At 44.1% G+C, this 24,719-nt stretch overlaps 5 protein-coding genes across 6 annotated transcripts in view; 2 read left to right on the top strand and 3 right to left on the bottom strand.

Moving 5' to 3' along the window:
* The window catches only part of LOC131889159 (transmembrane protease serine 9-like), a 17,020-nt gene extending 15,688 nt beyond the window's left edge, over nt 1–1,332 (bottom strand). Inside the window, exon 1 of the mRNA XM_059238185.1 lies at nt 844–1,332. The gene's annotated coding sequence lies outside the window, so the exon portion shown is untranslated. The remainder of the gene's footprint in view (nt 1–843) is intronic.
* A 102-nt stretch (nt 1,333–1,434) lies between these two features.
* LOC131889162 (uncharacterized) lies at nt 1,435–3,580 on the top strand. Its single transcript, XM_059238191.1, has 5 exons — nt 1,435–1,780; nt 2,333–2,461; nt 2,557–2,821; nt 2,942–3,171; nt 3,295–3,580. The coding sequence occupies exons 1-5, from the start codon at nt 1,612–1,614 to the stop codon at nt 3,459–3,461; spliced, it is 960 nt and encodes a 319-aa protein (XP_059094174.1). The 5' UTR covers nt 1,435–1,611; the 3' UTR covers nt 3,462–3,580.
* A 1,862-nt stretch (nt 3,581–5,442) lies between these two features.
* Nucleotides 5,443–9,783, top strand: LOC131889161 (uncharacterized). Its single transcript, XM_059238190.1, has 9 exons — nt 5,443–5,957; nt 6,049–6,371; nt 7,471–7,619; nt 7,755–8,107; nt 8,181–8,333; nt 8,419–8,533; nt 8,751–9,237; nt 9,333–9,513; nt 9,621–9,783. The coding sequence occupies exons 4-9, from the start codon at nt 7,944–7,946 to the stop codon at nt 9,781–9,783; spliced, it is 1,263 nt and encodes a 420-aa protein (XP_059094173.1). The 5' UTR covers nt 5,443–5,957; nt 6,049–6,371; nt 7,471–7,619; nt 7,755–7,943.
* On the bottom strand, nt 9,593–13,234 carry LOC131889160 (uncharacterized). Its single transcript, XM_059238189.1, has 11 exons — nt 12,584–13,234; nt 12,338–12,494; nt 12,066–12,263; nt 11,376–11,555; nt 11,169–11,292; nt 10,910–11,089; nt 10,679–10,765; nt 10,495–10,607; nt 10,253–10,394; nt 10,079–10,179; nt 9,593–9,981 (listed from the first exon to the last, which is right to left on the bottom strand). Exons 1-11 carry the CDS (start codon nt 12,808–12,810, stop codon nt 9,832–9,834), a joined length of 1,659 nt encoding a protein of 552 aa, XP_059094172.1. The 5' UTR covers nt 12,811–13,234; the 3' UTR covers nt 9,593–9,831.
* A 6,749-nt stretch (nt 13,235–19,983) lies between these two features.
* Nucleotides 19,984–24,719, bottom strand: part of LOC131889158 (uncharacterized) — a 36,251-nt gene continuing 31,515 nt past the window's right edge. For both annotated transcript variants that reach the window (XM_059238182.1, XM_059238183.1), the window contains exons 4-6: nt 23,279–23,541; nt 21,536–22,072; nt 19,984–21,452 (exon numbers count right to left, since the gene is read on the bottom strand). In XM_059238182.1, the coding sequence (XP_059094165.1) occupies nt 20,174–21,452; nt 21,536–22,072; nt 23,279–23,541 (2,079 nt within the window). In that variant the 3' untranslated portion in view covers nt 19,984–20,173. The remainder of the gene's footprint in view (nt 21,453–21,535; nt 22,073–23,278; nt 23,542–24,719) is intronic.

The following is a 24,719-nucleotide window of genomic DNA, read 5'->3' as shown; positions in this document are numbered from 1 at the left end:
ATCAGTTCAAGATGTCTGGCTAACCCTTGAATATAAAGTTGATCGGGAATTCTAGTCAACAACTTGTCCAAGTCTGACTTCAAACCTGTTTTTGTTTAAATTCTCCCGCCACATAATGCCCAAAATCAGGGTAGCGGACTTCATTCATTCTTGAATTTTTTTACTTCACATGTCTAATTTATTCTTAACGATATATGGCAAGAGACTTTCTGATTAAGCTGAATTCAGGCATTTTTCTTGGTATGAAGTCATTACCACCAAATCATTTTCTAATTTCTCGTGTGGCATGGGCAAGAGAGCTCTTATAATCTCTATTTCCCAAAACATTCCTTGAAATATGAAGATGGTCGAAGTGCTAACAATGTTTTTCCTAAGATTGGGAGCACGTTTTGGTGTCTGAAACCCTAAGAACCCATAGTAAGTAAGAAATGGAAAGTAGGTTTAAAAACGGATTATGTATAACAGTTACCCAGGGCTTGTCATTTGAATGCTTGCAGAAAAAGTGTATTCCAAATTCCTTAGTGCTTTGGATAACTGATCTCTTTTTCCTATCAAGAGCACTGTGTGCAGCTAGTAGTACAACAGAAAGAAGTTGAGAAGTAAGGACATTCTACAGAAATGTGCTTGAACATTGGAATTGTAAAGCCATTTTGGTTGGAATAGTCAAAAAAGAAAGTAATTGCAAATGTAATCAATTGAGCAGATCAAAAACAAAAGAGGCAGCAAAGTCTAAAGAGTGGGATGCGAGCTGGCCAGACGGACTCGTTTTCAGAGCGAATGGGTCCTTTCCACTGATTACCGATTCAGCTGCAGTAAAAAAAAAACTACAAACACGATTTTTACTTCTCTATGCTTCTTCTTCTACGATACTCCCATTAGTTGGTCCAAGAATCTTGGGTTGTTCTTGGTTGGGTCCGTCCATATGATGAGCCCCGAGCCGTGCAACGCAACGTCGTTTCTGAAGACCGGAAACCTCATATGGTCGTTGTTGGATAGTGCATGATGACGGCAACCAACCGCTCCAAGTCGATCCAGATGAATGCCAATTGCGAATCAGAAAAGGACTGCATTTGAGGAGAGACAGAGAGAGAGAGAGAGAGAGAGAGAGAGAGAGAGAGAGACAAAGACTGGGTGGGAGGGAGGCTTTGGAGGGCCGAGCCAGGCCAGAAGGAAGATGTGGTCAGACTGGGAATGAATCAACAAGAACATGCTCCACCATCAACGATGGTGTTGCAACTTCTTGCGCTTGTACTACGCAGCATTAAGCTCCGATACACACATGTACAGTGCATACCGCCGTCCATAGTGGCACAGAGCTTTAATATTGCTTGGCAGTGTCTACAGTACTAGGTACAAGACCGAGACTGCTTCTTATCACAGAATAACGCTCACCATTCACCCATCCAAGGTATTGCCAAGCATTTGACGCACAATCAAGTACTACTACTACTTCTATTACAACTACTACAACTACCTGTTTAGTGCTTCCCCCGCCCCCTGCCCCCCCCTCCTCATTTGAAATTATCAAACTCACGAAAACACTCAGCGAAAGGCTCACTTCTTGGTCTTTGTCGTCGTCGTCCTTTACGTCCTTTACGTTGGTACGTACGTATGGGTCGATTTGGAACCAGTGGTTCGAATCATTGGAGCGGCAGTACCTCCAGGATCGTTCCAATGTCACAAGGACACAGCTGGTTCGCCATCAGTGGCATTCTGGCCTTGCTTTTGGCCTTTATTCTCACACTTCTGATCAATGGCCTGGCCGGATCCGTAGGCAAGGGTAAGTTCGAAATAAAGCAATCAATGAGGTATTAGTTTAGGTTTGTAATTATTTCCTACACTTGAGTGAAATCAGTCAAAGATTTAGGTATACGAGTACCAACCGCAAGGGCCAAATCTTAAGGACTGCCTTGACATTTAGTGGAAGCGCGTTTTTACCTTTTCCTCTTGTTCTTCATGACAATGCCATAGTATTTCCAGCTGTAGTTGCACATTTCACAGAGGCCAAGGGTGACACATTCACATCAATCCGGTATGGATCTATCACATCTATCCACACGGCTCTTGATGAAAACCTCAATTCAAGTTTCGTCACGTTCCAACCCAACAAATAGATTGAGCCAACAATGCCCCTCTCAAACTTTGGCTTCGGCCTTTTATCGCCTTATCTTAGAACTATCTTTGGTTAAACCTAGGGCCCTGTATTTCTAATACAGGGCACTAATCAAACTCACGAAGTACGTAGTGGGAACAAAGGCAATTGTTGTCGTGAGAACATTAAAAGAGCTCGGAAGCAGTGGATGATAGCCTATTACCTACCGTTGGTCCTTAGAAAGTGGGTTGGTTGAGTATGCCGTGGGCGAATTATCGGACATCTATGACACGTACATGACACCAGCGGGATGGGCTTTTGCCATATGGAGCTTAATCTATATCTGGATGGCCGTTCTTCTGATATTTTGTAAGTACTCATTCATCGATACGTGCCTTTCGACAAACGAGCCGCAAAGTGACAGTATTTGCTTTATCCTTGTCTCCTCGTCGTTCTTTATGTAGATATCGTGACAATATTCCAATCCAACGACTTTGGCAAGGTGTATTTGAACCCGGAGGTGGCCAATTTCGCCTATCGCGCCATTTTCATCGCCAATCTGTCCCTGAACGCGAGCTGGATCCTACTTTGGGGCAATAACTACCTGTTGGCCTCGTGTATCATCCTCTTCTTGATTGCCATTACCAACATCATTCTCTTGGGCATCTTCAGTTTCAACATCGCGGAGGACAACCATCGGCTCAAATCCGAGCAGTCCAAATTATTTTGGTAGTAGAGAAAGAGAGCGAGCACTGTTGGCCCCCGTTTCCATTCAAAAGCCGCTTTTCGCCCTATCAATCCAATCCGTACGTGCATGTTTTCATCCCGCCCTCCCATCTTATTTTTTAGGACTTATGTGGTGCTCGGTCAGAACTGCCATGGCACCTATACAGCTTGGACGTTGATCGCCTCGTGCATCAGTCTGGCCACGGAGTTGAGTTATGGGAACGCGGGCCTAAATCGAGAATCGTCCTCTCTGATAGGCCTAAGTCTCCTACTAGCCATCGTGGTGATTTGGTTCGTGTTGGAAAACACCGTACTGGATCGCTACGTGCGTTTCTTAGTCACCCCATACTTGGGTGAGTTGATCTCCATTTTGAAGGCAGTAAATGCTCCTTCCCATGGTGATGTTGAGTGATTTAATTTCATAATTTCATTTCATGTTGTTATTGTTGTTGTTGTCGTTGTTGTTGTTGGTTCAGTGGTGATCTGGGCGGCCATTGCCACGGTGACGGAACACCAAAGTTCAGCCGACATACCGGACGTGATAGAGTGGTACGTGATCGGGATCTTGGTGCTGGCCGGGGTTCTGGCCATTCTCAGGGCGGGTATTATTGCCTATCGACAAATCAAAATGCCTTTTAAGTAAGAAACCAAAACCCAACGTCAGTATCCCGAGCGAGGCAATATACTCTTTTCAATGTGTACAGCCCTTGGTGCCTCTCATTCCAATCTTAATGCGAAATACATTGGAAGTCATACACTCATCCAATTTGCTTTCAAATTGAGTGAATGGATCAAGCGTAAGAGAGTATTCCTTTGATATTGAAATGCCTTTTCCACATGATCATGAATTAACGTGGAGACAGGAGTACCACCGTTAGACTTGATCGGCGGAATGATCCCAAAAAGTAGGTTCCGTGTCTCTCTTCATATTCTTCCTGCTTCTCTTCCAAAACCGGTTCCCCGTCATTTTATGCCACCACATCATTCTTCTCTCATCCATTGTTCCGTTCACACCTCATCGTCCGAATTAAAGTTACTTATTAAAACTTCTGCATTCAATCTCTCCGATCGGCCACGTATTGTGCAATCTAACATTAGGGGTATGGTGAAAAGCAGAATAATTCTGTTTAGTATTGGAGCTATTTCAATATTGGGCATAATCCTCACTTCAAAATACATCCTGATTCAAGTCAAACTCCCGTTCGGTTCCACTTGTTTGTGTACGGATATCTTTATACGTCTCGTTTGAAGTAATTAATAATTCTTTAATAATAATAGTAAAAGTATAGAAGAACACCTATGTATTTAGACAATCAAGACATTCATAGGGAATTTGTCAACAAATGAAGACAAACGTTACTCATTGCGTGGTTCGAAACTTCAGTCATGACCATGCTTCCTGATAATTAAAGCTGACACCTAAATACAAAAGCATGAATATTTTCAAGAATTACTGTAGTGGATGTGAATAGAAGTAAATCCCTTCTCATGGAAACGTTTCGACGCTAAGCTCACTCATGGACGGAGGAGCAATCGACTAACGGACAATAACCCGGCATAGTTGGACAAATTGATGGCCGGCATGGATGCTTCACCGTTTGATCCTTGGACGCGTTTAAAAAGAAAAGTGTTGTCGATTGGTGCTACCATGGAAACTCGGGATGTTTTGCTTCCATCCACCTTTACAAGCCACGAAAAGTCTACAGGCACCATGAAGAGCTATGAGTCTCGTGAACTTTGATTTATGCATGGTATTTAAAAGCCATCATCACCACGAAAAAAGGCAGACGATTAAGGCCGCACATTTCTAGCAAATAAAAGTAGCCAAAATAGCAAATGGATTGGCAATAAAGACCAAGCATTGAAAAGAAATTTGTAGATGAGATTTAAAGATCACTAAAAACCATAAAAGTAAAAAAAAGATCATGTGAATTGACTTACTTGTGTAAAAGGACATTTAAGCTTTATGTCTTTTAAATAATGAGCCTCACAATTTAGTTTTATTGTCCCTTAAAAACCAACATCACCAATCATTACGTCAGGATGCAAATTTGGATGTCAGGACGACCTCATCCTGTTTTTGAGAAATTATAGCAATGCGGCCAATGTCTTGAACGTTTAAAAAAAAGCATCTAACGGTAAACAATTTAATAAACACCAATCCAAATCCCCAAACTATGTTTTGTTTGCGAGGAAGCAATGTTTTCATATGTGTTGGTGGGTAAAAAACTACATTAAATCAAGCTTACTGGCAAGGGAACATTTCCTTTTGGGAATAACTTAACCGTACCTGAAAACTAACACCCACTAATTTGGTGATGTACCGACTACACACGGACAAATGAAACCCTCCAAGCGACCAAGTGGGACGAGGAGGTTGTCATTCTCTCTGGATTTCCGGGCCACCATCCCCCCCCCCCCACCCTCAGGTTGACATTGTGTGGTGTGAATAGTTTGCCGTGAGTTCCCGAAAAGGGTCTCATCCGACTATCTAGATCCACCTCATGTAAACGGGACGGACGAGCCAGAAGAACGAATGGCTTTCTTTCTCATCAAGGTCCAACTTGTTGTGTCCTGTTGGTGCTCAAATTGTACCTGGCCAAATCCAAATCATCACCATCACCATCATCCTATCCTTCCTGTCGAATCAATGACATTGAAGGCTTCACATGAAGACTACGGAATACATCAAGTGATCATAAATCTGCGAGTAGATTGATCATCACATGGAATGAATCATTCATCCACTGCTTTTGTGGAGTCTTCAGTCTGCATTCGTCATTCTTCATTCTTCACCACCTGCCCTTCGAGCGCTGTTCTACGTGATATGATCCTTCGGAAGTGAGAATGTATCCGGATGATCGAGGCCAAGCCTATGCCCGCAGTGCGGCCCCGAGTCTGATCTCTCGCTTGGCCGCCGGGGGCCAAAGCTCCTCGTCGATCTCCACCCAATCGGGCACACTGTCCAGCACGAGTGATTTGAATCGAAGCGGGGCAAGTGCACTCTCATCCACCGGGGATGTCAAGCCTCGTGCCCAAAAATACCGGAAACTCGGCCGAATTTGGAAATGGATCAAGTATGGCAGGCGGAAGGGCATCCTTGACGTGGGTCCTTGCCATCCCAATTACACGTTTATTGGTGAGGATTAGATGTCACATCCCGTGCCTCGTGGATCATGGATCATGTCCAGGCCTCACGAGTTGCTTGCTCGTTTATTTACTATTTACAGCAGCTATTCGGCATTGCTTTCAAACGAAGCTGGTGTCGGATTTGCCTCGACACCATCTGAAGCAAAAGGATTACGCAGAGGTGGCCGTCTTCCACTCGATCTTGTCCCGAGCGGAGGAGGAAGTGCCTCTGGCCAGCCGACGACCCTCTCTGCGATCCCGGAGCCGGGTTGGGGATTCGAGCGTGATTTCTCTCGAGCCCGCACGGAAGGCAAAACTTCAGAAAAAACTCGATCATGTTGAGGTCTCGTTCAAAGTCTTTGCTCCGGTGGTCTTTGCATCGCTTCGGGCTGCTTTGGGAATACGGCATGAAGACTTCCTAGAGGTAAAGTACAATGACAATTTCGACCTTGGCCAAAGATTTATAGCGATCAAATAGGTATAAGCGAGAAACAGCATATTTTCCCATAATCATAACCATGTGAACGGCGAACGGAAGCAAAAATGACTTATCTCCTAAACCGTTCACTTCATTCCAAATATACACTTAATACGACCACAGGATCTGGTTGAATGGATCAACTTGGTCAAGTTTGAGTCCAAAACTACTATGCTTAGGAAACCCAAGATATTTTTTTCCAAAGTTATGTAGTAAACACTATATAGATTTGATTCTTTTTTTGACCTGCCCTTGGTCAGGTGCATAGCTTTTGACAATTTAACTTTGAAACGAGCCACTTTACAAAGAAAATCATATCTAATTGACCCGCATTTAATTGAAAGGATCTAGGTTTTTATTTTATTTCTCTTTAATTCGAAAAGTGGCTCAGAGTTGCTATGAGGAGGATTAGGCCGATTGGAAGGGAAGTTCGTTCACTGTCAATATTTCTAGCAGTTCGTGCATAATCTAATACGTAAATGTCACGTATGTAGACCTGCGATAGATGTTGATAGTCCTTGAAATGTTTGATCCACCGATGAAAATTCGTATTGGCAGGAACGCTGTATTTCAGGCTTCCTAAACAACCTTTTTTTTTTTTTTTAATGTCCACACATCCTTTAAGGATAAAACGGGAATAGGTCTTCTACCATCTAATAAGTACTTGGGAGAGTGAAAGCCAGGTATTAGATTGAACGAAAAAAAGAAAAATAACACATGATGTACAATTTCATAACTCATGTCTGTCACTAATTTTGAGAGTCATGTGCGATTACAAACATTCGAAGAGTGTTCTTCTAAATGTCAAGGTCAAAATCAGCAGATCGTTGTTTGTAAAGCAATACTAACGACCCTCTCGGAATCATCAAACGACTTAAGCAGCAGCCCAAAAGATTGATTAAAAATGATAAAGAATTACGAATGCATGTCATTGCGACTCTTTCGTGTTGAACAACATTTGGATGTCTCAAACCTGTTTTGACAGTTTTGGTGGACAAGTGTCCCCACGAAATGAAACCAATCTACCCATCTCTATCTTATTCAGTCTATCTCGCCGCCCGAGGAATATTTCCGATACCTCCAACATGTCACGAATTCCAAATCAAAATATTGCTTCTTCCTCACCTACGATAGAAGATTCGTCCTGAAGATCGAGACGCTCAAAGGCATTCAAGGCTTTCTCAACCATTTGGAGTGAGTCTTTCTCCAGTATGGCTCATGCATGTCCTACGAGTACTATTGTCCTAGCTAGCAATCTAAACGATGATGATTGATAACCAATGCCTACCAATCATTGACACTCGTTTGACACGTGAAACGTCCTTTCAGAGATTACATTGACCACTTCATCTCATCGCCTCATTCTCTGCTTGTCAAAATCCTTGGAGTTTACGGAATCAAAATCAAACGGAACTCGTGGGCAAGTCCCTCTCTCTACCTTCTATAATTCACATCAGGTTCTGAATCTTATATGAGTGGGTTCCTCTTTCAACTAAAACTTAGGTCCATTTCATCGTGATGCAATCCATCTTTTGGCCCTCGATTCGAATTGGCGAAAAATACGACATCAAGGGCTGTCTTTTGGGTCGATATGAGCCCAACATTTCGGCGGATGACGACGTAGTGCAAAAGGACGGCAATTTTCATGGAACACCCCTGAACTTTGGCCAATACCAATCGTGGTAGGGACTGATCCAGACATCCCACCATTGTCTTTCCTGAGCCCATGAGCTCATTACTCGATTTCTTGCACAGGCTCCTGGAGCAGATCAACCGAGATGTGGAATTCCTCCGCTCACATGGCATTGTGGACTACTCGCTTTTGGTTGGGATCCAACGTTCCTTGAACTGGAAAAGCTTCCACTTGCAAAGGCTTAGTGTGGCCGAAGTCGTCACTAGTTTCAAACGGTTCGTTTGACACTCTTGATCTGTGCTGTCTCATCAATCATACTGATCTATCAACCTTTACCTATTCCCTCATGGTACTGGACAGGAGCTCGATTGGTTTTGCCAACGATGCAGCCCATGAAATCCGATCTGCTAGTGCCAGAAAGCGGAAGCAGACCATTCAAAATGGGCGCACACTTGCGGCGGATTCTTCGCACACGGTAAAGCAATATATTTATGCATTAGAGCGATCAAGAACTTACCCAGAACAACGTCAATGGAATGGACACAGATATTGTTGAAGCAGCGCGTACTTGACATAATTATTTGATTAATTTCTGAATTGATCCAAGGCTGGAGGCATTTCCAGAGCAATCGATAGTCCAAACAGTTCTTGACCGTTGATCAGTGCCTCAGAGTCTGTTTTTACATAGTTAGGTTGAGGAGTCCGGTTCCAAAACCTCTCCACCCAGACCAGCGTCCAAAGTGAGTGCTCCATTGGAGCGACGTCACTCTACCTCTTCATTCCTCAGTGAGCTCATCAATGATACCAAAGAAACTGATTTTGTGACGGCGAATAGACTTACCGCCACGGCGGCGACAGCCCCGCAACAAATCATTTTGAAGCCGTTAAAGCCCAAGAAGGTCAAGCATATGAAAGTTCGCCAGGTGACCTTCTCGCGCTCCGTGAGCGAAAGCCGTTACACGCCACCCGCCTCCACAAGTCCGACACCCAGTTTGCACTTCCAAATCCACTCACAAGCCTCACCCTCCCCATTAAGCAGCCCCAGTCATCGGACTGCCGAAATAAGCACGAAAAAACCCTCCGAAGAATCGGGAAATACATCATTCCATTCTCCAGGGATTTCTCCGCTGGTGGAGCAAATCAACCAGCAGTTGTCATTCTCGCCGGATCCTAAGACGGGTGGGTGTGCTCTATCTGTCCCCACGGCGTGCACATTGGGCGTCACCCGATGCCTTCGTCTTTTTTTTTTTTTCGTTCATTTCATGCATTTTCAGACGACTGGGAGGCCAACCCGGATTTGATTGAGTACGCGCCCAGAACGGTCGACGGTCAAACCGCGGACGAATCCATCATTTATGATTGGCACAAACTGGATGACTTTATGGCCATTGAACACCGTCGCCTCCTCCCTGACACGCCTAATGCCGTTCATATTTTGGACGGGCCCGGAAACCGGTAAGGACAACTAAACCAGTTTTCAGACTCGCTACTCTCATTGAGGATACCTACCTACACATAGTGCAAGAAGATTGGATTGTTCAGCCAATTCATTTATTTCCTAGATATTATTTGGGCATCGTGGACATTTTTACACCCTACGGATTTCGCCAAAGACTCGGTGGTTTGGGCAAGACATTATTACTCTGTGGGTCAAACCACTCATCAGCAGGCCCGGATAAATATGCGAAAAGGTTGCTGAATTTTCTCGAGGATCATCTCTGCTGAGCAATGAAGCAACACAAGGAAGGAGAAGACGAGTTGGAAATGATGTTATTAATAATTGACCATAACAGGTTGGGTTTCATTCCCAAAGATTTGGAACCACTTTTCTTTCCGATTTCGTTCCGCATCTTGGCATATCTGTGGGTTCTCGTCAATCACTTCTAATGCAAAGTCATAATGTGCCCGCATCGCTTCACGATCCTGGGCGGAAAAGGAATTTGAAAAACAATTCAATTCATTGGGTCACTTACAATCAAAGGCCACAACTGGTTGATTGATCATTAATACATCAGCTTACCGATTTGGAAGCATGTTGGTAGTATAGTTTCCGAAAGCCCATTTCCTCCCATTTGGGCCGAAACATATCGATCTCATTGAGGGCAATTTTTGACATCAGTTCTACGGGAACAAGAATAAAGTTTGATATCAACCTATGAGTGAGTGAGTCCATCCGTCCACCTTTGGCCCTTACCTGGCAAGGCATCCACAAATAGGAAGTTCTCGGTCACAGCTACGTTATCTCTGATATTTAAGATGGCATGGCCCATCCCGTGGGGGAGATACAGTGAATCTCCCGGCCCTTGCACGAATTCTTTGGCATATTCGCCATAGATCTACGAATAGGAATGATATTTTGTCGACTGGGGGATCAGACAGTGATAACATTTGTGTGGGTGGGTGTGTGCATGTGTGAGTAAGAACGTGAGAGAGTACCGGTGTCTTTTTTAGTTGTGGAAGCACATGGTGATACCAACGAAATGTCTCGTCCTCTCCACCAAGATCTGGGGAGCATTTCGGATCGCAATGAACAGCTTTGGCATCGAATCCTACATAAAATCATAAAGCTCGCTTTGAGGAGGCCTTGGGTTCATATCTTTCAGGATGTCCAATAGATTACCTGCTGGAAACATGACCCACCACTTGTATCCATTGATCAGATAGTTCCAGGCTCCAGTTAAATCGGGATCGTTGTGAGGATGGCTTCCTACATACAACCATAGAAAAGGTCAGGCTCGAGGTTGCGAGGCTCTTGTTTTATATCTCACGTCCAAGATATGACGGATTGATTAAAGCAGCTTCCATTATTCAGGGAATCTTACCTCCTCAAAGAGCTTTAAGTGACATTTACCTGTGCTTTCCATACTGATAATAACCCAATCGAGGTCGTTGTCGAAGTTGGATTTGACAAACAGATCTTTAGGAATGGGATTGGGCTTAGGGAAATGCTCGAACAACGAGCAATTCGACCCCCGTTTCTGGCAGTTTGGATTCTTACGCATCCGATTAAAGCACCTCAACCATCCACCGTCTGAATGGCATTGAAAAATGATCCTCAATCAATAGTCTTGGTTCCACCAGTGTTTCATTAGATATGTAGACTGTCTCACCCAAAGCTTCCATGATCAAATGATCATTGTCTCGACCACTGTTCGGCGTTCTCACGTGCGTGAATCCGGGCAAAGGCTGGAGCCAGAAATCCATCTTGGGAGTGGTGCGGTTATCGTGGAACATCTACAAGAGGGTCAAACCCCCCAAATATGGAGATTCCAAGAAGAAACCGATTCTAGTCCAGGTGCTTTTCGTCATCGACTCACCAGTGTTGTGGCTGTGGGACTCAGATCGAAGTCTTTGAGCCAGTCGTAGTTGCAATCGGGGAAGATCACGGGCGTGCTAGTTCGGATGAATTTCTCGGTAAATTCCTCCTCGCTCATGTGGCACGAAGCTCTCTGCAATTGGTCGTGGATCTCCCAAGGTTGAACCCGTCGGCGGTCCATCTGTGGAAAATCTCGAATCTGGCACTTATGTACATGAGACTAAGAGTACGTAAGGCTAAACATGGAAGGTCAAAAAGGACCTAAGCCGAGGCTCAAGGGGAAGAAGCAAAGAGAGGCGCCAAAACGTGCTGCTATCCCAAATTGATTAAATACTTGTTTGGATGGGTAGGATTTTTGCCAACCTGTGCCTTCATTCAATCTGTAAGATTGTGCTTTAATGTCCTAATTATCTTCGGTCGTCAGAGTAAGAGAATTAAGTTTAGTTGGAAAAAATCCATTAATCACAGATTTGTGCCATTGATTGGCTCAAGTTCAAAATTAGCAAGGTCTTATAGCCTGCCTTCGCCCAAAAACTTGAGGAAAACCAACTGCATAATAATATTTTGCATCATTGTTTTGGAGATGCCTGCCGACATCCAGTAAGTGGTTACTTGACTAACTCGTCCAAAGATCCCGAAAGGAGTGCTCTTTCAAACAGTCCGATTTATGAAGAGGCCTAGTCACTCATACCATTGGGCAGCAATAGTCGATGGAATTGGCAATGTCCATCCCACGCACATGATCCGAGTCACCGAGAAGGTTAAACAATGTGGACCATTCCTTGGTCGGCTCCAAGGTCCTGAGGTCGATTTGATGGTAAACGCGCAACACGCCATGCCCGTTCACGGCCACACCCGCACAACCACGGCTGGCACACTCACGTTCCAACTGAAATGGGAGCGAGTGGGTTGTCCTCTGTCCGTTGGGGCCCAAAGCACAATCAGAAATTGCCTTGGTCTTACCTCTTGATCGAAGCTAAATTTGGTGCGGGTGATCTCGGTGAAATTGTTGCCCTCTCCCATGGGCAATTGATTGACGTACTTGGCGAAATCTCGATTGACCATGTACGTGGTCCAATCTACGTCTTCAAAAAAACCTTTTGACACCATCCTCACAAATCTACGTGCGTGAGAAGAATGCTACGTGTGTTATGCGCTGCTCCAAGACGACTTCAAATCTTACGTATTTATTGATATATCCATTCATACCGGAAGAAGGCAATCTTCCTGCTCGTGTCCAGGTCGGGTGATCCCAAGTACGTGAATCCGGCACATTCGAGGTCTCCTTCACAGATCCGAATGGCTTCACGTGGGTTCATCATCCCGGACAATTCGGGGTACTCAAATTGCCCAGGAAAGATTTTGCCCGAAATAAAGTCCGCGTGGAGAGAACTGATTCGCAAGAGAACAATACAAAACACTCGCTCTAGTTTCATCGTGTAAATGCTTGTCTGTGGCTGTTGATTAGAAGACTGATTTAGATGTGAATGGCATCGACGTCATGCATTCGCATGTGATCTTTGAGTTGCTCTATCGACCAGAGGTTCTATTCGATTTTCAGGATCATTTCAAAACTGTAGTTTCGGGACACATTGCTCTTTTAGGTGATCGTCCAAGTGTAGAGAAGACTCACATTTAGAGCGCATTTGTCGACGAACACACTTAAAAAACAAATGTAAACCACGTGACTTTAGCTTGAACATAAGAGTTGAATTTGAATCAAACGTGTTCAAAGCATTGGACAAAACAGGCATAAGGAGAAACAAAGGATACGATGCAAGCCAAGACGCGATTGTTCGAGAGTGGATCGAATTTCACTCATCAATCCTTTTGTTTTCCACAAGTCAAACATTTTCATCTGATTTGAGGGGTTGAGAAACGACCGAAGCCCACAAGACGCACTTTCACGCCAGGTGCAAGAAGATGAGATATCAACACTTACATGGTTGAGCGGGAAAATCAGCCAGTACGAGTTCATAAATAGGTGTTATCCTTTTGGTTAGAATCCTTAAGTTTTCATCAGACGAGAAAGAATCACGTTTTGGGATTTCATAATGTTCAAAAGGTGATCCCGTTCTCCCACGTTACGTATGAGATTGTTTTTGTAATTTTTCTGTTAGTTTTCAAGATTCAAAAACATTTGATGTCCGGTTTGGCATCAGCTGGTTTCCGCACATTTTGTGCCATATCTTTCGTTACTCCACGGGTCAAAAAAAAGCCACGCATTACAATTCAAAACATCAGAAAAAAGGCAAATCGACCCATCGGACAACTCGGCCCTAAAGTTTTCAGTGACATGCCGTTTGCACTTGCTTATATTATGTAGACGATATCATTGTTATCAACCGTTCAGAATTGCTTGATAAATTTTGCCAGACCAATTGATTAGAGGTTAGTCGACGGATTTCAGAAATACCAGGGTGTGAGATGTGATGCAAAGTTGTGACACAATTTTTAGATAGCATTGCAGATCAACCCTACATTCAAGGACTAGCCCGGTCTGCCAACTCAAATTTTTTGGTAGACCAAATACCATAAAAAGATTGAAAGGTGTTCGTCTATTTAGACGAATTATAACCTTTCATTTTAATGGTACTGGGGATCACATTCCTTGTAGCGGTTAGAAAAGACCGTGAAAAACCAAACCAAAAGGTCACAAACAGTTGGTGGAACTAGAAATCTCAAGCAGTTTCGTCAAAGATCACAAAGGGCCGCTCTTTTCCCACGGATGACCTCTGGAAAATATGGAAGCTGAGAAATATTTTGTTTTCATTTAACAATTCAAAGGCATTTTAACTATGCTTTAAAAACATCGTCGTTTGTATAAGGACCATCAAATTTCATGGCCTATACATTTATGACAGCTCTGGGAAGATTTTCATAGTGAGAAAGCCATAGAAGTTTGGTTTTGAAATATTTTAATTGATCTTGACAATTTTTCAAAACTTTATTTCATTGCCAAGCGCCATATTTTTAAGCAAGAAAAAAATGTTTGCTGACTTCCTTAGCGCTACTTGGAATGGAATTAGATTGGGTGGATCTGGCCACCTCCAGAATGTAGGATTCGTCAAGCTTGTTAACCAAACACTCGTCCAAGTGTGACTTGAAAGATGCTTCCGGATCAACAACGCCTACTTCTTCCCTACGAATATCAGAGGGAAGCAAATTAAACAATGAAGGAACCCGAGAAAGAAGAGAAGTGAACTTCATTGTTTGAACTAGCCTGGATTTTCGAGGACTTGAAGGTGCTCTCAAAGCGCACATTAAGCCTCTACGGTCACTAGAATTAACCCTAAACCTGGGTTGGGACAAAGCTCATGGATGCTTTTGAAGACATACCTATCAGATACCTTTCGTACCGTCTCTGAACACTGTACAGTCCCAACTTTTTTCCCAATACGAAAGCTCTCTCATTCATGTGATCTTCCTAGTGAAACATCTTTGGACCTGCTCGAGCTTTTACAAATCTGTTGATCAAATTGGCGCCCAACCAAGCCAAGCATGTTCAAGATGCGGCTGGACAATCGACTCCAACCACATGTTTGAAAAGCTTAACCAACTTTCAACTGGATATGCTAATCGAACTTCCCATTGTCCTGGAGGACTGCACCTAAATCCCTTATGAATCAGACCTGCTGAATGCCCTTACCTTCATCATTTTATTGGTCATTTTATTGGTCATTGAGCGGAATTTCATTCCATTTAGTTCCATGTTACTAGCAGCAACCCAGGAGTAGATTTGGTCTAGGACCTCTGCCAGACAACCGGAGTTCTGACCATTCCTACCAACTACCAATTTTGTATCATCAGCATAGCAAGAGATACTGACATTAATACTACTAAGCTACTGAAGCGGAGCAATGAAGATGATGAAAAGGAGAGGACCCAAAATGGAGCCCTTAGGAACACCCGACATGACATCATGTATGTCACTGAGGGATACCTCAACCTTAACTAATTGCTTCCTACCACAAATGAAACTTCTTAGCCAATTGAGAACCTTGCCTTGGATCCCAATCTCATGGAGCCTGTTAACTAAAAGGCCATGATCTACCTTGTCAAAGGCCTTGGCAAAGTCGAAATAAACAACATCAACTGATTCATGGCTCTCTAGTCCCTCAATAACCTGCTCTATATGTTCAAGTAGTTGGGTTACCGTGCTAAAATGTGCTCGGAACTCATGTTGGCTAGGAGGAAAGACTTCATGGATATCAAGAAATTCAACAAGTTTGAACTTCATGATCTTCTCTAACATCTTCCCAATATTCAAAGTGAGAGAAATTGGCCTATAGTTACTGGGAGCGACTGATCTCCCCCTTTAAAAATTGAATCAATGTGAGCTACCTTCAGAGAAGAGGGGAACTTGCCCTGGTTCAAGATGCAACGCATCAAGTACGAGAAAACAGGAGCAAGAACCAGTGAGCATCTCATCAGAAACTGAGATGTCACGCCATCAGGTCCAGGAGAACTTGAAAGCCTCAAGTCTTTGATGGCCTACAATGCATCTTGATCTGTGACTGCAAGATCATCTAAACGCTCAACTTGACTGACCTTGTCAATCTCAACAGAGTCATCTTCAGAGCAATGAGCTGTTGCTTCTGAACTCAGTGGGGTTGAAAACACACTAGAGAGCTGATCTCCAAGAATGTTAGCCATAATCTCTTCATTGCTAATGGCTTCCCCATCAACCTCAAAGGGACCAACGGGGTGTTTTATCTTTCTCTTAGAGTTCGCATAAGAGAAAAAAGCCTTCGGTTTCGACCTGACCTCCTGAACCACCTTACTTTCAGTTTGCAACTGGTCATATTCGATGGAGGCGTTTATCTTACCCTGAACTATGTCCAATTTTTTTTGGAGACTACCCACAATTATTGGATTCGAAGTGCTCTTCAGCCTTTTTGCCAGTTGTCTTTTTGCCTGTTGCGATCTAGTCCAGCCTAAGCCTTCTAGGACCTACACTCTAAGCTTTCTTTGACCTCTTGAACATAAGATTGAGATTTTCTGACCTTCATGGCCACATCTGTGCTTCAAAATTGAAGCATTTTTTGAAAATATTGAATAACTTTAGCATCATATTTGGGATCTTATCACTATGCGTTTTTATCAGTTCCAGGCTTTCTTTGTACGCTCAGGGTTGTTATTGAAGGGTTAATGTACATTTGATATTGTCGATTTTGTCAAATCAACTTTTTCACAAGATTCTTACACTCGCATCCTTATTTTTACGGAATTTGTGCAGACTGAAATTCTGGAGATGTTCTTCTAAAGCCTCCAGTGTCTTAACTCTTGAAAGAGTTCTTTTTTTATAAGTTAAGACATTTTTCCCCAATAAACAAAACGATATATTAAAAGTCCATCGAGGTATTTTTCTTGTCAATTACAAGCGATGTAACAACTCTTCAGTGTTCGGATTTTTACGCGTTCAACCTTTATTGGTTATCTTAAACTATAGTAAAAGTAATTGTAACGAGTAACGCCATTTTATTTTTTTGCGAGTAGTGGTTGTGTAACGAATTACTTTTTTTGACCAAAGTAAGTGTAACTGTAATTGGTTCCTTGTATTGAGGAACGACTAATGCCCTGGAAATAACTGGGGGATAGGTCCTCACTAGATCGAGTGGAGCATCTGAGTCCCGCATAGATGTTGGACAGCAGGACACAGATTGAACGCGGAACTCCCCACAGTTGGAGTTTGAGGAATAACAGCGTTCGGTCTACCCTGTCGAATGCTTTGGAGAAATCCACAAAGCATCCGTGCACTCTCCTCTTATTACTGATGTTGGAATGGATAATTTCATAGAGGAGAGTAGCTGCCGTGGTGGTTGAGCGGCTTCTCCGGAAACCGAATTGGAACTTGGGAAGGAGATCCCTATCCTCGGCCAATCCGGAGAAGCGGACAGCTATTAGGGTGACCATCATCTTCAAGAAGGGGTTCTCCAGGGCGATGGTTCGATGGTTGTCTGGAATGTCCCTGGGCCCTTTCTTATGGATGAAGATGATAGCTGACTCCATCCACTCTGGTGGGAAGAATGAAGAATGGAGGGCGAGGCTGAAGAGATCTTGGAGGAGTGGCTGGACTTGGGTCCGAAGACGTGAAAGTTAGAAGGGAGAGACCCCTGATGTTGAGGGGGCTTTGCTCTTTATCTTCTTGAAGACCACGTCTATCACGGCGCATGATCATGTCAGAGTAGAAGAAGTGGGTTTCAAGAGAGAGACGTTTACGTCTCAAAAGAAGAAAAATGTGTAAGTAGTTTACACATTCATGCTACTTCTTCAACTGGTAAAGCTCGTGCCAATCACATTGACGTAAAAGTGACCCCTCAGGGTGCTTCTAAATCAGTCAAATCGCGGTTTTGTGCCAACACAGGTGCGGATGTCGTCATTATGGCTATGAACCAGTTCATAGACTCGCACTAGTCCGCGTCGAAAATCGTTTTTATAATACGAATATTTCGGGTGTCGACAGTCGGCCCATACGTACATCTTTTTGGTACTTTCCAAGCGGGGATTTCATTGAATGATACTAACGTAACTCGTGATATGACGGTTGTGACTTGAATGATGCTTGCCATAGTTTGAAAGCTTGTCAGAGTCTCGGAATTGTTGGCCCCAATTTTTCACACCATGACATTTCTGAAACTAAAGCACAAGAACATGTAGAATTACCTGCCACTTCGACTGCGAGTATCTGGTCATTAAGTGAGCGCAACAACCATTACAACCATCAACTTGGTCATTTTTTCAGTCACATTTCTCTTTTAGCCGAACCTCTTTGAGGTCTCTTGAAGACGAAGAATACCTTTTTGTGGCTACCGGAGCATTCTGCCGCGTGCCAAAAGGTAAGGGTCTACCTTTTGTCGCCCCCTTATCCTGAGCATGTTCAAACTCGGAGCTGAGACCATCCTCCAAACTGAAAGCTCTCGGGTTCGCACTTTTACAGCTGCACGAGGGTGCGTAGCGTTTGATCCAATGTGGCTCCCGCTTCCTGAAAGACACGGAAAGTAGATAGGCTATTGTTGAGTTAGCGGCATTAGCCATTTCCTGGGCCATCAAAAAATGCCGGATGTACTTAACTGGATTGGAGCATTTCACTGTAATAACGGATCGTAAGCCATTGAGGGAGATTTTTAATGACCGAATGACAAATTAGATTAAAAATGCTCGAATCCTCAACAACAAATCTCGTGTCTCTCAATTTAAGTTCTCGGTGGAATGGAGAAGCGGCGAAGATCATTTCATTCCCGATGCTTTGTCCAGAGCTCCTGTTTCAAACCCGTCGGATGAACATGATAATGAAATTTGTACTGACCATTAGAACCGATTGGAGAAGTGCAAATGTTTTACCTTTGTTCAAAGGGGGAAGACAAGCCTAAGACTTCAGACTATCGTCCAATATTCTTGACCAGCGTATGAAGGAAGGTTATGGACCGCTTGGTGAAGGATCGGCTTTTGGAGCCTTCTCTCCGTGGGTGGTCTTATTGGTAACGATCAACACGGGTTTTTCCCCCGGGAAATCATGCGCGACCAATCTTCTCGAGTTCAATGAGTTTATCTCATTCCATCCCTCACGAACTCTCGCTATGCGAAACTGTTGGCGTATTCTTGTGCTCCCAATAAATTTACAGATTGAATGGTTTGGCAAGGCTCTTAAATATTTCGTGCTTGCTTTGATTCTACCAGTAACGAGACATAGATTTAACTTCAAGGTTAAGTCAAAACAATAAGAGTGAATTGAGTTATTGTATCTACACAAATTATTGTATCTACACAAATCACCACGTGTACTTGATATTGTACGTAAATTGTACTCATTACTAGCTCTTAAATACAACTACGATTTTTGCATGATTATGGCTTTAATTGGAACAGAAACCTCATGGGCCAGCAAAGCACGAATGCCTTTCATATCCACATGTGAGCACAACCACTGCCACGGCTACCACTACTAGCACCATCACTACCCCATCCATCCATCCATCCATCCATCCATCCATTCGTTTACCCGGCGTGAGGGGCGAATGAGAGGAAGCATTCCTTCCAAAGGCTGAGAGACTGGCACAACATTCCTAAGTCGTCAGCTACAAAGTGGTTAACATGTCTATTACAGCAGAAAGGTCTTTCCTAGAATACGAAACGAACTTTTATCTCTTATTGTTAACAAAAAACCCACGCACTGCATTGAATATGAAGTACGATGTACGTACGAGGTGTTAGAAAACCCAGTGTGGCCGGTGGATGGCTGGCCTAGCTCATTTGGTATCGCTTGCAACACATAAGAATGCCAGGTAGACATGCCTTCCCCCACCCCCTTCCTGTCTCTCCGACTGGTTTGTAGCTTGAAGTTGGGGTTTGTGTATTGTGATAGCTACACATGTAAGATACGACCTACCCAAAGTTTAGCGGAATTGTGGGTGACCTAGAGGATCAAGAACGTGGATGGAATCAAGACTGACTCCAACATTTGAGGATGTTAGCTGTTGTTACTGAGGTTAGGTTCCCTCTAGGTTCTACACTTCTTACACACTCTCTACACAATTCACTAAATGCCCTAAATTCAGTCAGACCAAGCTACAAGTCTGGTCCTCTCGTAGGAAGTAGTTGGATAAGTATATACTTTGCAGCTTTTTATTCTTGGACGTCAGGATCCCCATCCTGGAATCACATAGAATCAATCAATCTTCTAGCATTGGCTAATTTACGACAGGACAATGTAAAAACAATAATGTGATCTCTTGATTTGACTAGATACAGCACACAAGTTGAATGAATCATAACATTGATGTCTATCCTGTGTGGAGGTTACCTGGCCACTAAGGCCAACAGTTCTTTGAGGGACACGTCCAAATGAGCGACGCATTTGCGCAGAACGTTGGACTCGGCATTCTTGATGGCATTCACCCGCAGGTTCTTTGCTTCCAGCTCCAATTCGTTTAAAAGAGATCGGAAACGGAACCGCGCTGTGGCCGGAATGTTGTCCACAAACCTCTCATTTAGTCCGTGGAAAGAGAGCAGATCATTGGAGAGCTCTGTAATGTTCGTGCAGGACGGCAACCCGATCTTGCTGGCTTGGAGTTTTTTGCGCAAGACGTCACCCTCTTTCAAAACCGTGTCTGGCGCAACAACGGGCAATGGAGGTTGCTCGTCAACCGCGGAAAGTTTGTCATCCTTTAAGACCGAGGGGGCAGCGTAAATAGGATCCTTCACTTTGAGCGTGGGTTTGACGGGCACCATGGGTCTTTCCTTGGTCTTGGTACTCGGAATGGGAGGCCAAACGCGTTTTTCTGCTTTGGCTCCGTTGACGGGCTCCCAGATTTTCTTCAAGGACACAATGGATCCGTTCCCATGAAGTAGGTCCTCGCAGGATGACTTCCGCTCCAGACTGCCCAAGGTGAAGATCTCCGAGGACCCGCGGCCAGAATCACTGCCGATGCTAGTTTTCTTCAATCGGGATCGGAAATCGAATTGGTCGACGGGGGATTTACAACGGTAAGGTGGGCACTCTTTAGGAACATCTTCCTTGACGACGAATGGTCGAGCTTTGGCACGGAAGGACTCGAAGAGCTCATTCACCAATTGATTGGGGTGTTGGGGCGAATGACGACTCTCGTTGCCCGAGAAATAGCTGGAATTAGCACTGTTCGGATCATGAGCTTCTTCCCCGGGTGAGTGCAACTTGCTGGATGAAGCCGAGGATGAGGATCGGGCACTGTCACAGGACTCGGTGAGCGAGGACTGCTTTAAATGCGACGGAGTCACTTTGGACACAGGTGTTGAACAATGGCCAAAGCTCGGCAAAGAGGCTGGAGCTTTCAGTGAAACCTCTGAAGACTCGAAACTTTGCAAGAACGCCCCGATCCGAGACTTGACGGGGAGTTGATCAAATCCGGCCAACAGTGATCTGGCGTCTTCATCATCATCATCGTCATCATCATCATCATCTCCGCCCTCTTTTTCGTTATCGTTGTTGCTGTTGGCTTCCTCCTCGTGTTCTTCGTCTTGTTCCTCCTCCTCCTCCTCCTCCCCCTCCTCCACGCTTTCCTCGATTAAGGACTCTTGACTCTTTGGCTTATAAGAGGAACTGAAAATTCAAATGAAACAACAACGTGTAAGTATTGAGCATGAAATGGACTATCTATAAACAGAAAGAGGTCGGTCACGCACCTTCTCCGTGGAGGTGCAGGAGGTCGGTTGGGGATAGAAGATGCCTTCTCCTTGTCATGGCTCTTCACGGTTCTCAAATGGTCCTTAACAATTTGATCCTCTCGCTCCACGTTCTTGCTGTCGAACTCCTGATAGAGAACCTCCATTTCCTCATGAACTTGGGCAAAAGTTGGACGCTCGGTGGGATTCCACAGCCAGCAGGCCGACATGATATCATAAAAGTGGAGGGGACATTTGGGTGGGCGGTCCATGCGGTAGCCGGTTTCCAAAAGGGTGAACACATCGGCCAAATCCACCCCTGGATAGGGGGACATGCCGTAGGTGGCGATTTCCCACAGAAGAATGCCATAGGCCCACACATCGGACTTGGTGGTGAACTTGTTGAAGGCCAATCCTTCGGGTGCCGTCCACTTGATGGGAAACTTGGCACCAGGATGAGCGGTGTAGGTGTCATCACGGATGAGCCGAGCCAATCCGAAATCCGCCACTTTCACGATGTTGTTCTCGCCTACGAGACAATTCCGAGCGGCCAAATCCCTACAAAGTCAAGGGACAAAATGCTGAAGAAGACGATGATGATGATAATGATGATGACGATGGTGATCATTAATTATAAAATCTGTCCTTGGCCATATACAAAAAGGGAGGGACGTGATGATGATCGTCATTAGGGAATGAGGGGGGGACTCCCACGGATTGGAAATTTCGAATTTGCCTACACCAATGCACTCCCCCAAGCCCCAAGCGATCACCATTAGTCCATGTTATCTCGGCAGAATCTCGGCAGAATCTCAGGAGAATCTTGCTGCGCTGGGGAAGTTTGCCAACTCATGGTCCTGCATGATTGGGAGGGCCTGAGTTTGCCTTTTGCCTTTGTTGTTTTTATCAAACAACTGATTATGGAGCAAAGCGCTGACACGCACTACATTTATATGCCAGTGCATCAAACACCCACGGTGGGGGTTGATATTTTAGATGAATAAAGTGTAAGCTCAAATGACCAGACCCCTTGTGATGAAAGTGAGGACACGCGTTTTTAAAGGAATGGCTTGTTTCAGCTTACACCTACATATTAGTAAATTCATCCACTTATCATAAAAGAACCCCAAAATGTTTGTAAACGTCATTCATCAATATCATAACCACTTTCTTTTACGCATTGACATGATCATTATCAAGATCTATTTAGCAGATGCTTAGATAATACAATGTTTAAATATCTACTTGTTGCTCAATCAAGTGGCTAGATTGCCATTTTATTTTGTTTAATACAAATGTATTTGTATCTGTATTATCTGTAGAGCTAAAGATAGGGAGGGGTCACTAATGAAAATTAGGATTTCGAAACAATTTACTTGGAGCAACTTAAACTAGACCCGTTACAATTCAAAATGGAACCCAATCGGCTCTGGCCAAGGCTTGAAATGTGATGATATCATTTATGTACAAATTTCATTCATGTCGTTGAAGCCTCAATTTAAAGCGGACTACTCATCAAATTCTTAAAATTTTGAAGTTACAAAGAATTCAATCGAACCATGGGCTCTTGTGAGCCTTAACTGGACTAATAAATGCTACTTTGAGCTGCATACAATGAAAAAGCATCCATATCCACAAAAACTTGTCCTTAAACTTTTGCGCCAAAGATAACTATCTTTTCTAGTCGTTTTGGCATTTGGGCAAACACATGACCAAACATATTGATAACCACCGTGGTTACCATTATCGTGAGTACGAAGTTACCTATGAATGAAGTTCTTGTCCTCGAGATAGCTCATGGCTGCCGCTATTTGCGACGCCATGAACATCATGACCGAGATATCCAGTTGGTCTTGATTGGTGTTTCTGAGGTAATCCAACAAGTTGCCTTTGGACATGAACTCCGTGACGATATAGAACGGGGGCTCACGGGTGCAGACCCCGAGCAGTTGGACCAGATTGGGGTGTTTCATCTCCTTCATGATGGCCGCCTCCTCCAAGAAATCGGACAACTTCATCATGTCCTCCTGAAAAGAGAGCAGAATGAAGCTTTGGTTTGACCACTCTCGATCGAGAGAGAGGGAGAGGGAGAGGGAGAGAGAGAGAGAGAGAGAGAGAGAGAGAGAGAGAGAGAGAGAGAGAGAGAGATGTTCACCTAACCAAGGTTGAAATCCCTGGGTGCGTTGTCTCTACATGTCTCTAAAGGTCTCTACGAACATGAAGTACGGTTAGGGCTGGAAGAAATGGCCAACCGCTCGTGTTCAAGATGATCTACGAAGCATTGGTTTCGTCCTCTTAGCACATGTATGTACAGGGTGTCGCAAAATTTTTCAGCTATTAAGGTCTAATTTGTCACGTATCTTAGGAAAACATATGCTAATCACATTTATCTTCCAAACTGTGTCGAGAGGACAAACAGTATCAAATTTGGCTTTAGGACTTCCTTTGGGTATCATTTTGCCACCTTGGGAGCGGGTACAAACTTTTTGGACACCCTGCAATCTACGGAGCTTTACGTACTTGTCCGCGAGAACGGCGATGGACGGGCGTGATGCATTTAAATAGCCATTTTTCAAAGTTTGGTGTTCGTGAATAACATATGCAAATGATGCTCATTCTCGAGTGGAAGTCGACGAGCCTTCTGTCGTCGATGATGGGGCTTCTCAACTAACTCGGTCAACACCATGGAGCACTCGATCATTGATTTTTAAGCATCAAGGCGGCAATGGCTAGGAAGGACAGAGTGTCACTTTCTTCGCATTCCCTGAGGTCCGGCCTTCTTCTGAAGATTACCTATTTTTAAGGACTGTCAAGGGCATGAGGGCTCAAACCGCAAAGCCATTGAGTGAGTTCAACGACCCAAATGTCTTGACGAAGTTGGGAATAATTGGTGAAAACAAACAAGGCCTTACTTCTTGCCCTACTGTCGAGGGGCTTGATATGAACAATAAACGGACAACAGATTTGGGTGGTTGTCAAGCTTGACGAATGACTCTTTCAAGCCCTGGCTGGCTCGGATTTCTAGGCCGGGTCTCTGACTCAACATATTGACGTGCGGGCTCTTATGTGTTGTACGTACATTGCGGAGTTCTGGAGGGCAGAAACCCGAAAATGGTCTCCCCTTGAGAAACGCTCGCAGGTTTTCTTGGGGTGGTGATTCTACTACATGATGCCAGTTCTTCTCGTCACGATCTGGGTGCCTTGA

The sequence above is a fragment of the Tigriopus californicus genome, chromosome 10 (genome assembly GCF_007210705.1).
Source record: "Tigriopus californicus strain San Diego chromosome 10, Tcal_SD_v2.1, whole genome shotgun sequence".
Lineage (NCBI taxonomy): Eukaryota > Metazoa > Arthropoda > Copepoda > Harpacticoida > Harpacticidae > Tigriopus > Tigriopus californicus.
The sequence above is the reverse complement of the archived record's forward strand: the minus strand, read 5'-3'. Positions and strand labels throughout refer to the sequence as shown.

What these genes read in the sequence shown, in the direction of transcription:
- LOC131889162 (XM_059238191.1), top strand. Translation starts at nt 1,612, where the DNA reads ATGGGTCGATTTGGAACCAGTGGTTCGAATCATTGGAGCGGCAGTACC. An exon ending in GGCCGGATCCGTAGGCAAGG is followed by an intron (nt 1,781 to 2,332) that starts GTAAGTTCGAAA and finishes GTTGGTCCTTAG; the next exon opens with AAAGTGGGTTGGTTGAGTAT. An exon ending in GGCCGTTCTTCTGATATTTT is followed by an intron (nt 2,462 to 2,556) that starts GTAAGTACTCAT and finishes TTCTTTATGTAG; the next exon opens with ATATCGTGACAATATTCCAA.
- LOC131889161 (XM_059238190.1), top strand. Translation starts at nt 7,944, where the DNA reads ATGCAATCCATCTTTTGGCCCTCGATTCGAATTGGCGAAAAATACGAC. An exon ending in CTCGCCGGATCCTAAGACGG is followed by an intron (nt 9,238 to 9,332) that starts GTGGGTGTGCTC and finishes ATGCATTTTCAG; the next exon opens with ACGACTGGGAGGCCAACCCG. An exon ending in TTGGACGGGCCCGGAAACCG is followed by an intron (nt 9,514 to 9,620) that starts GTAAGGACAACT and finishes TTTATTTCCTAG; the next exon opens with ATATTATTTGGGCATCGTGG.
- LOC131889160 (XM_059238189.1), bottom strand. Translation starts at nt 12,810, where the DNA reads ATGAAACTAGAGCGAGTGTTTTGTATTGTTCTCTTGCGAATCAGTTCT. An exon ending in AGGAAGATTGCCTTCTTCCG is followed by an intron (nt 12,495 to 12,583) that starts GTATGAATGGAT and finishes TCACGCACGTAG; the next exon opens with ATTTGTGAGGATGGTGTCAA. An exon ending in ACCAACATGCTTCCAAATCG is followed by an intron (nt 9,982 to 10,078) that starts GTAAGCTGATGT and finishes TTTTCCGCCCAG; the next exon opens with GATCGTGAAGCGATGCGGGC.